This window comes from Ammodytes marinus (genome assembly GCF_949987685.1).
Source record: "Ammodytes marinus genome assembly, chromosome: 5".
Lineage (NCBI taxonomy): Eukaryota > Metazoa > Chordata > Actinopteri > Uranoscopiformes > Ammodytidae > Ammodytes > Ammodytes marinus.
The window spans coordinates 3,393,854-3,404,153 of record NC_137234.1 but is presented as its reverse complement, the minus strand read 5'-3'; the positions used below and the strand labels follow the sequence as shown (position 1 = coordinate 3,404,153).

The 10,300-nt window shown below is 43.7% G+C and overlaps 1 protein-coding gene across 1 annotated transcript in view; it reads right to left on the bottom strand.

The window, feature by feature from the left end:
- Positions 1 to 906: 906 nt before the first annotated feature.
- The window catches only part of LOC307251156 (acyl-coenzyme A thioesterase 3-like), a gene marked incomplete at both ends in the record, with an annotated part of 15,639 nt that continues 6,245 nt past the window's right edge, over positions 907 to 10,300 (bottom strand). Inside the window, 3 exons of the mRNA XM_080028477.1 lie at positions 907 to 999; positions 1,282 to 1,375; positions 8,845 to 8,927. Of these exons, the coding sequence (XP_079884603.1) occupies positions 907 to 999; positions 1,282 to 1,375; positions 8,845 to 8,927 (270 nt within the window). The remainder of the gene's footprint in view (positions 1,000 to 1,281; positions 1,376 to 8,844; positions 8,928 to 10,300) is intronic.

The window sequence follows — 10,300 nt, the reverse complement described above, 5'->3', positions numbered from 1 at the left end:
AGTGAGTGAGTGAGTGAGTGAGTGAGTGAGTGAGTGAGTGAGTGAGTGAGTGAGTGAGTGAGTGAGTGAGTGAGTGAGTGAGTGAGTGAGTGTGTGAGTGTGTGTGTGTGTGTGTGTGTGTGTGCGTGGAGAGAGACACAAAAATGAATGTTAATGTAGATTGTGTGTGTGTGTGTGAGTGAGTGAGTGAGTGAGTGAGTGAGTGAGTGAGTGAGTGAGTGAGTGAGTGAGTGAGTGAGTGAGTGAGTGAGTGAGTGAGTGAGTGAGTGAGTGAGTGAGTGAGTGAGTGAGTGAGTGAGTGAGTGTGTGAGTGAGTGAGTGAGTGTGTGTGTGTGTGTGTGTGTGTGTGTGTGTGTGAGTGAGTGAGTGAGTGAGTGAGTGAGTGAGTGTGTGTGTGTGAGAGTGTGTGTGTGTGCGCTCATCATCTCCTTAATCGGGAAGAGAGACACAAAAAACTAATGTTGCTGTAGATTGAAAATTTGTGTTTCTGTGAATTTCCTGTATAATAAGGTTCTCCGAGGAACTTTCCGTTTGTGTTCATTCTAGCGCCCCCCTTTGGACAAAAGCGGTAGTGTTTTTACTACGCCAGCTGTTGTTCCTGGGTGAGCGTATACCCATGACAAAGACAATAAGAAAAACTATATAAAATTGATTATTTATGATCATCAGAGGAAGGTTTCAGAAATATTAAAAGTTCCTTGTAGCACTTTCAAGATTAAGATAATTTTTCTAAACACACACACACACACACACACACACACACACACACACACACACACACACACACACACACACACACACACACACACACACACACACACACACACACACACACACACACCTCTATAAAGTTTTTTCTATGATGACATTCAAACAATACAGTTATTCACAAAGCATTATGTCATCTCAGTAACTCACGTCCAGTGCAGACTCGTGTGAAGGCCAGTTCTGATCATCTTCCCCTACTACCAGCATCATAGGACACTGCACACGCCCCATCTGAGACAAGACACACAGCAGAATAAGTTCAGCATTATCTGACATGTATCTCTTGTCTGTCTGTCTGTCTGTCTGTCTGTCTGTCTGTCTGTCTGTCTGTCTGTCTGTCTGTCTGTCTGCCTGCCTGTCTGCCTGCCTGTCTGTCTGTCTGTCTGTCTGTCTGTCTGTCTGTCCGCCCATCCATCCATCTATCCATCTATGTCTGTTTATGTCTTGTATCACTTTGTGGTTCCTTATATTGTCTTCAAAGTGCTTTACAGGGGCATGAATGATGTCACTCACGTCCACTTTGAGCGATGGGTCTGTGGGGATCGGCAGGAGCAGGTCCCTCCATATCACCTGGTTCTCCTGGTTGATGCGAGTCTTTCCCCCATTACTGCAAAATTAAAAATTAAAAATCAATTCTAAATTTTAAACAATGCACCTGATGACATTCCAACTATGACACTTTCAAGATGGTGGCACTAGGCCTTGGTCCAAAATATGCAGAAATATGGACATATGTAGTGAATATGTACATGGGTTCATTCATTCCTTAAGACTTTTTGACTCTAAAGTGAATTAAGACTTGGTTTCTGACCAAGCAAAATGTTTGTGTCCCAACCCCCCAACATTCCTCTGTTTGAGCCAAAGCTGTTATCTGTGTTTTCACACCTATCGGTTCCTCTGCTCTGCCAGCCCCAAGACAGGATGTCCCACATGACCCCTGTCTCTTCTGCCATTGGTCAGAAGTCTTATGCTGTTTTCTGATAATAGCAAGTGAGCTGATACAGCTCACGCTCTTCCCTTCAAGCACCATCCGAGGTGTTTCTCTCTTCTCCACGCACCACCCAACAGACTGGGGGTGCCAGTTGCTCTCTTCTCTACCCACCACCAAACGGTGTGGAGGTACAGCTCTCTTCTCCACGCACCACCCAACAGACTGGGGGTGCCAGTTGCTCTCTCTTCTCCTCGCGACCTCAAGGAAGGAGGTCCGCTCGCTCTTTTTGTCTCTGCATCTCCGAAGGGAGTGGTGCAGACAGCCTCTTCTCTCCTGCCTTGCTAACCACCCAGACCGGGGGTAGCTCAACCTTCTGGACCCAGACAAGCTCTGGTCTCCCTGATCCAGGCTCTACAACACGGCCTGTCCAAACAGCCGTGAAGCCCCTCTCAACCAAAGAGGAACAAGGATCCAACCGGCTGCTCCAAAGCAACTAGAAGAACCAGAAGAACCAGGGAACGAACCAAGCTCCCACAAAGGCCAGACCCTTTAAGAAGAAGAAGAACTACCAGAGACAACAACGCCAGTTAGCCCGCCGCTACTGAAGAACCAAAGGACCAGTTCATCCGAACTGAATCAAGACCGACCCTGCCAAGCAAAACCCCCATCTAATGCCATAAAGACCAGTCTCCAACACTGCAACAAGCGCTGTGTAAACATCTGGTATCGTATGAACTTCTGGGCAGTTAGCTTAGCTTAGCAAGGACACATGGCTTTAAGAACTGTTAACTTGGAAATGTATATTTACTGATTTTGAACTGTTCATTGTTACTTTGTAATTGGGTTTACAATACTGTGATATCACATTGAACTTATTGGTTAGATACCCAAACATTTATGTTGATTTGAATTACCTTTAAAAGGGACCTTTGGCCAAAGGCTCCTTTTGTTTCTCTTCAAGCTCTCCCCCATAGACAAAGGTTTTTCACACCTCCACACTCACACACACACACACACACACACACACACTCAATTTACATTCACATACCTGCACCCACACACACACACACACCCACACACACACACACACACACACACTGTGTGCTTTAGTTTAGTGGTTTTTTTTAATGTGTTGGATTTTGTTTACTTCGTGTTAATAAATTACATGCATTTTCTTTTGTAACTAGAAGTTTCTGTCATTCATTTGTGTGAATATTATTGGGAAGTCCGCAACCAACAAGTACAAGAACTCTGTAGCCTTCAGTGTTAAGATCATATTACCAAATTTATAATAGTAATTATTTGATTACATTATTTTATGGAAATGATCATTGAGACTAGGATTTATTAATGTTGATTCATTTAACTGAACCTTAAAGTAATCAACATTTGAGAATAAACCATTGATTAAACGAGACAATTTGCTATTATTTTTCCATTCTTAAATGAATGGTGGTGCCCCTTTTAACTTTAATAAACTATTAAAGTATTATTAATCATCAGATTAATTTCTAATAGCAGAATTAATCTGAACCACCTGTACCCGCTACATAAATGACGCCCCGCGTGAGGCTTGATATTGTTGACTTCCTGCAAATATTCTCACAAATGATTGTTGAAATTTTCCAAAAGTTTTGATTTCACCACTGGGTTGCTACAAGAGTAGAAATCCAGTAGTACTTACAAACAAGTGCATTATGGTGTAAATTGAGTTTTAGTCAAAGACATAGTTTGATAACTTCTACTTCGTATTATACATTTCAAATTTTGCTTCCAGCAATCCAAGTTTAACATACTTTGTAGACATCCTCGGTCCAGCATTTGAATCTCAAATTCAATGCAAGTTTTGTCCTGTGATTAAGTTCTTCCCCTGTTCCTTAAAGATAGAGTCAAAGGCTACTGAGGAGCTGCATTTTGAGCTGGAGTTAGAAATAGAGCACAAGAGAGCCACAGTGGTAAAAGAGCCCTGTGAAATTGTGTACAGACTGCTAATATCACATATTTCAGCCGAAGTACATAATTGTTTAAGAGTCAATACGTAACTTTTACTGCCACGCATATCAGTTATCGTAGACTACAGTAAGTACAAACTTACTTTTACAGCTTGCCGCCGGCACTGTAACAGAATTGAAACCTGGCTATTCATGTCAAGCATTTTAGCCTAAGTTAAGCTTAAAGCCTGTAACGAATTATTGTACTCCCTGTAAATACCACGTATTTCAGTTTTAGTACAAGCTTAAGATTCAAATTCCCTAACTGTTGTGCCCCGCACATCATTAGTGTATTCCACAAAAGTAACCAGACTTACTTTAGTGAACTTGCGTTTTCCTAACACTAGTGGCGCTGTAGTTAACCTTCCCACAGGAAGTGAACTTCCCCCTTTGTGTCAGCGGCCATTTTGTTGGCTCAGCGGCCATTTTGTTTGTTTTGCTAGTGTACTACCAAGTTACACCACCAGGCGTGTACCACTGATAGACCCCCTTAACAAACCACAGTGCTGAGTACTCCAAACACCTCAGCCAGCCGCATTGCTTTGTTGTGCTAATCAGTGTGTGTGTCTTACCACCTATCTCTAGAGAACAATGGAAGACCCCTCTGTCCTGCAGTTTATGGCTTCCTTAACAGAAGGTCTAGAGCCAGCCTACACAGAGTCTATAAGCCAAATGGATCTCAGTGATATAGGTAGAGAAATAAACTTGTTTCTTAAGGACAGATATGGTTTGCAAACCGCAAACAAAGGCCCATTGTTACAATGTTTGCTCTTTAACTTCCATAGGCAGAGCACCCTTACAGTTCAGAGTAAAACAGCTCTAGAGATGGAGATAAACACCCTAAGAGTTCAGAATGACTTGTTAGCCCAAGACGTGCAGATAGCTAGAAAGGAGGCCCTACGCTATTTAGAAGACCTGCACACAGCAGAGTCCAATCTTCATTTGCACAAGGAAGAATTGTTCAAATTTAGAGTAGAACGTCTTAGCTCAACCAAGGTCATCCCTCGCTGTGATTCTGGTTTTTCAGATTCATCCTTGTTCAGGGGCAGCGTAACCCCCTCCCCCAGCGAGGCAGACGAGGTGTTGAGTCTAGTCTCAGAGAGCGTTATTGACACATGTCCTGCTAAGCATCTCAAGGTGCATCCACTCATAAATGATCCTCCCTCTAACCGTAAACCCAGGTCCAAGCAGCGCTCCCCTTCCTGTTCACCTGATCGTGAACGTAGGTCCAAGTACCGATCCGGGAACCGCTCTGGTGCCCATTCACCCCGCCGTCATAGACACGGTTCAAGGCACCGCTCACCTTCTAGAGAGTCGGGTAGGCGCCATAGACATCCACTCATAAATGATCCTCCCTCTAACCGTAAACCCAGGTCCAAGCAGCGCTCCCCTTCCTGTTCACCTGATCGTGAACGTAGGTCCAAGTACCGATCCGGGAACCGCTCTGGTGCCCATTCACCCCGCCGTCATAGACACGGTTCAAGGCACCGCTCACCTTCTAGAGAGTCGGGTAGGCGCCATAGACGCAGGTCCCCAGGTCTGCGGTTGAAACAGTTTGACACTTTGGCGAAGGATCTAGAGCGATCTGACCCAAAGGGGAAGGATTCTGATGTTAGCTTAATCTCCCCTCCAGTGAAAGAGATCAGACAGTTTCCCCGCCTCAAAGAGCTGGAACTGTTAGCTAGAGACATGGAAATCTTTGATCCTGATAATTCTGACCAAGATGTAGATGATTATTTTAGGGAGCTAGAAAATAATCTACTTGATTTGCCCGACGCAACCCATCGGGAAAAAGTTAGACTTGTTCTTAAAACTAGCTCAAAAGCTGTCAGACAGGTTGTACAAAGACAACCTGCCAGTGTCCGAAATGACTACAACCAGCTCCGTCAGGCCGTGACGGATGAGTTTTCCTGTGGTTATTGGTTAGATATCCTCCACAAAGGATATAATGCAGCAGTTGAAGTAAAACACTCCCGTCGTGAACATCCCCGTGATTATTTTAACCGTTTCAGGCATGTATTCTTCCAGGGCAAAAATGCCCCCGGCTTAGACGAAGACAGTCGTTTTAAACGTCTTTTTGTGGCAAATCTGCATCCAAGCGTACGTACTTATCTTCACACTGCGATGGAGATTAGTGACGCCTCTTTAACTGAGATAAGACAGAAGACCAAGGAAATTTGGGAAATTGCTCAGCCCAGGTCCAAAGAGCCAGGCCCGACTCAGAGTCCGTCCCCTCATCCATCTGTCAGTTCACACCTACAGAGACCTGCTGTCACAAAACGCTGCCTCCCCCCTCACCACAGATCCAACGGGGGTGGCAACAGGCTGAACAATCCCACAGAGAGAAGACGTCAGGTACAACCTTTACGTCGTGACGGACATGCACAGAGGAGCTGTCCAAGGCCCTATGCAGATATCCGTGCCCAAAATCAGGATTACCAGATCGATAGATCAGATGAAGACAGCTTTTCTGATTGTTCCTCCCAGAATTAGTGCAGGAAACAAATGTCTGATTACTCAAACACCACTGTAAGACTTTGTGTGTACACTTGGATTAATTCCTTTAATAGTATTTTTGTCAGTAATACAAATTATTACAAAACACCATTTTTAGGACACACTACACTTTACAAAGCCTGTTAGGGTTATGACCTCATTCATTTTAGGTGCTACCACCTGCATTCTGGGCACCTTACACTTTCCCCATCAATACATTCTTGTTCCACCCAGACCTCATAAATAACACTGGTTATTTGACTGTGTATAGAATTGTATTGTTGTTTTTGTTTTGTTTAAATCACATTGACTTGCTCTTGGCCATGACAGATAGTTAAAACAACTGCCCAGTGTTCAATGATACACCAGATGTTGTGAATGTGAATGAACTAATGAACTTTTGTACACCTGTACAGATGAAGCTGTGCCGTCAGCATGACACATCGGGAATCATGCCAACGCCACCCGGGGGATATGTAGTGAATATGTACATGGGTTCATTCATTCCTTAAGACTTTTTGACTCTAAAGTGAATTAAGACTTGGTTTCTGACCAAGCAAAATGTTTGTGTCCCAACCCCCCAACATTCCTCTGTTTGAGCCAAAGCTGTTATCTGTGTTTTCACACCTATCGGTTCCTCTGCTCTGCCAGCCCCAAGACAGGATGTCCCACATGACCCCTGTCTCTTCTGCCATTGGTCAGAAGTCTTATGCTGTTTTCTGATAATAGCAAGTGAGCTGATACAGCTCACGCTCTTCCCTTCAAGCACCATCCGAGGTGTTTCTCTCTTCTCCACGCACCACCCAACAGACTGGGGGTGCCAGTTGCTCTCTTCTCTACCCACCACCAAACGGTGTGGAGGTACAGCTCTCTTCTCCACGCACCACCCAACAGACTGGGGGTGCCAGTTGCTCTCTCTTCTCCTCGCGACCTCAAGGAAGGAGGTCCGCTCGCTCTTTTTGTCTCTGCATCTCCGAAGGGAGTGGTGCAGACAGCCTCTTCTCTCCTGCCTTGCTAACCACCCAGACCGGGGGTAGCTCAACCTTCTGGACCCAGACAAGCTCTGGTCTCCCTGATCCAGGCTCTACAACACGGCCTGTCCAAACAGCCGTGAAGCCCCTCTCAACCAAAGAGGAACAAGGATCCAACCGGCTGCTCCAAAGCAACTAGAAGAACCAGAAGAACCAGGGAACGAACCAAGCTCCCACAAAGGCCAGACCCTTTAAGAAGAAGAAGAACTACCAGAGACAACAACGCCAGTTAGCCCGCCGCTACTGAAGAACCAAAGGACCAGTTCATCCGAACTGAATCAAGACCGACCCTGCCAAGCAAAACCCCCATCTAATGCCATAAAGACCAGTCTCCAACACTGCAACAAGCGCTGTGTAAACATCTGGTATCGTATGAACTTCTGGGCAGTTAGCTTAGCTTAGCAAGGACACATGGCTTTAAGAACTGTTAACTTGGAAATGTATATTTACTGATTTTGAACTGTTCATTGTTACTTTGTAATTGGGTTTACAATACTGTGATATCACATTGAACTTATTGGTTAGATACCCAAACATTTATGTTGATTTGAATTACCTTTAAAAGGGACCTTTGGCCAAAGGCTCCTTTTGTTTCTCTTCAAGCTCTCCCCCATAGACAAAGGTTTTTCACACCTCCACACTCACACACACACACACACACACACACACACTCAATTTACATTCACATACCTGCACCCACACACACACACACACCCACACACACACACACACACACACACTGTGTGCTTTAGTTTAGTGGTTTTTTTTAATGTGTTGGATTTTGTTTACTTCGTGTTAATAAATTACATGCATTTTCTTTTGTAACTAGAAGTTTCTGTCATTCATTTGTGTGAATATTATTGGGAAGTCCGCAACCAACAAGTACAAGAACTCTGTAGCCTTCAGTGTTAAGATCATATTACCAAATTTATAATAGTAATTATTTGATTACATTATTTTATGGAAATGATCATTGAGACTAGGATTTATTAATGTTGATTCATTTAACTGAACCTTAAAGTAATCAACATTTGAGAATAAACCATTGATTAAACGAGACAATTTGCTATTATTTTTCCATTCTTAAATGAATGGTGGTGCCCCTTTTAACTTTAATAAACTATTAAAGTATTATTAATCATCAGATTAATTTCTAATAGCAGAATTAATCTGAACCACCTGTACCCGCTACACATATATGAGACCCTTTCTAAAGGAATAAATAATAATTAAAAAAAATGTCAGCTATTCACTAAATGAAATGTACTTATGGATATTATAATTACTTTCTACAAAATCTGCTAGGAAATAAAACCCAAAATTCTACACACTGCAGGTTTAAAGTATTGGTAATTCAGTCTTTAATTTGGTTGGTTCCTTATTCCTCTTTTTACAGTGGCACTGTTTGTTTTTTAAAGATTTTTTTTGTCATTTAAAAAAAAAAACTTTACTAGACTGATTTGTAGAGACAGAGATGAAATGTGTCAGAGAGGGAAATGACATGCAGAGAACGACCCGGGCTGGATTCTAACCCGGGTCTGCTGTGAAGAGGACTGAGACCCTATGGAGGGGGGAGGGGGGGGGGGGGGGGGGGGGGGTTATGTTATTGTTAGAAAAATGTACTTACTTGTTCATGTAGCTCAATATCTGTTCCACAGATCCGTCAATCGGCTGAACATGACTCCCACTGATACACACCGCACACTTGAGCTGAGGGAAACCACACACACACACACACACACACACACACACACACACACACACACAGGAGCTACGTTAGGCTACATTCAGACGATTGAAGTAACTTTAAGCTGTGCCCTGCGTTCCAAATCTCATCCTCTTTCTTTTCTCTATTCTACATACTACATCTGACCATAGAAATAATCTAGTTAGGATGCAGTATGCAACACTTGTGACATACTTTTACTCTTTTATTTCATCATAACACTGCGCCTTGATCTTGCCTCTTGCTTTTATATCCGTCTCATCCCCGTTTGTTTTCATACAGACGCTGCGTCGATGTGACGTAACAACAATAAAAATACGTGTTTGTTTGTTCGGAAAATATGGAAAATAAAGAATGACTGGAGAAAAGTTTCCAAGTTCTTAGAGGATGTTTTAATGAAGTGATATCACAGGGCAGCTGATGCAGGCACAGCAAAAGTCAAAAAGAAAGTGCAGTGCCTCCTCTACAGCAAGGCATTATATTATCTCTAAACAGGGTGGCAATTTATTGTTGCCATGTGTGTTCCGGGACCATCCTCTTCGTTCCGGACATCCTCTGCTGAACTTTACTGATTAGGTTAAGCTTCCCAGCCTTGAGAAAGTGTCTAAAACTTGCTTGGCCAAAAGCCCTTTGTTCTAGCAGATACTCTGGCTTCGGAATGTATCTTATCTAAAGGCCAGGACACACCAGCCCGATAATCGCCGTCGTCAAAAAAAAAGACGAATCTGTTTGGTGTGTGCCGTGACGTCGGCCGACGTAGAGGTCGTCGGGCTTGTTTTGAGCCTGGCGGCCGCCGATTGAACGTGTTCAATCGGCGGCCGACCGTCTTTCATTTGGAGCAATTTGATTGGTGGAGGGCTAGCGAATCAGTGAAGCCCGGAAGTGAGGCGGGTAGCACAAACAGCTAACAACAGCTAGCCATCGTTTTAATGTGTTTGTTCGTTTCGTTTTGAGAGTACTCACATGCATCAACCCTTGTTGACTGCTCGACACCATGCTCGACACTCTCTGCTAAAAATTGTGCTCTTATGGTCCATAAATATAAATACGTATTTCTATCTATGTTTATGCTCTAGAGAGATGTCCAATCATTTCCGGCTTTCGTATTTTTTCGGGCCACAATACAGATTAGCGCCGCCTGCTGTTGTGGAGACATACGTCCCGCGAGTGTACGGAAAATAAACAGTCGTCTCGGTGTGTTCTTTGGCCGCGACGGGAAGATTGGAGCTTCCTGAAACGGCCGACTCCATTTTTTGCGTAGTCGGAACATGTCGGACTGGTGTGTCCTGGCCTTTATGGGAAAATCCGCTTCAGTTTTATTGCTTAGTGTCTACCTATTAGTGTCCAAGCACCAAGA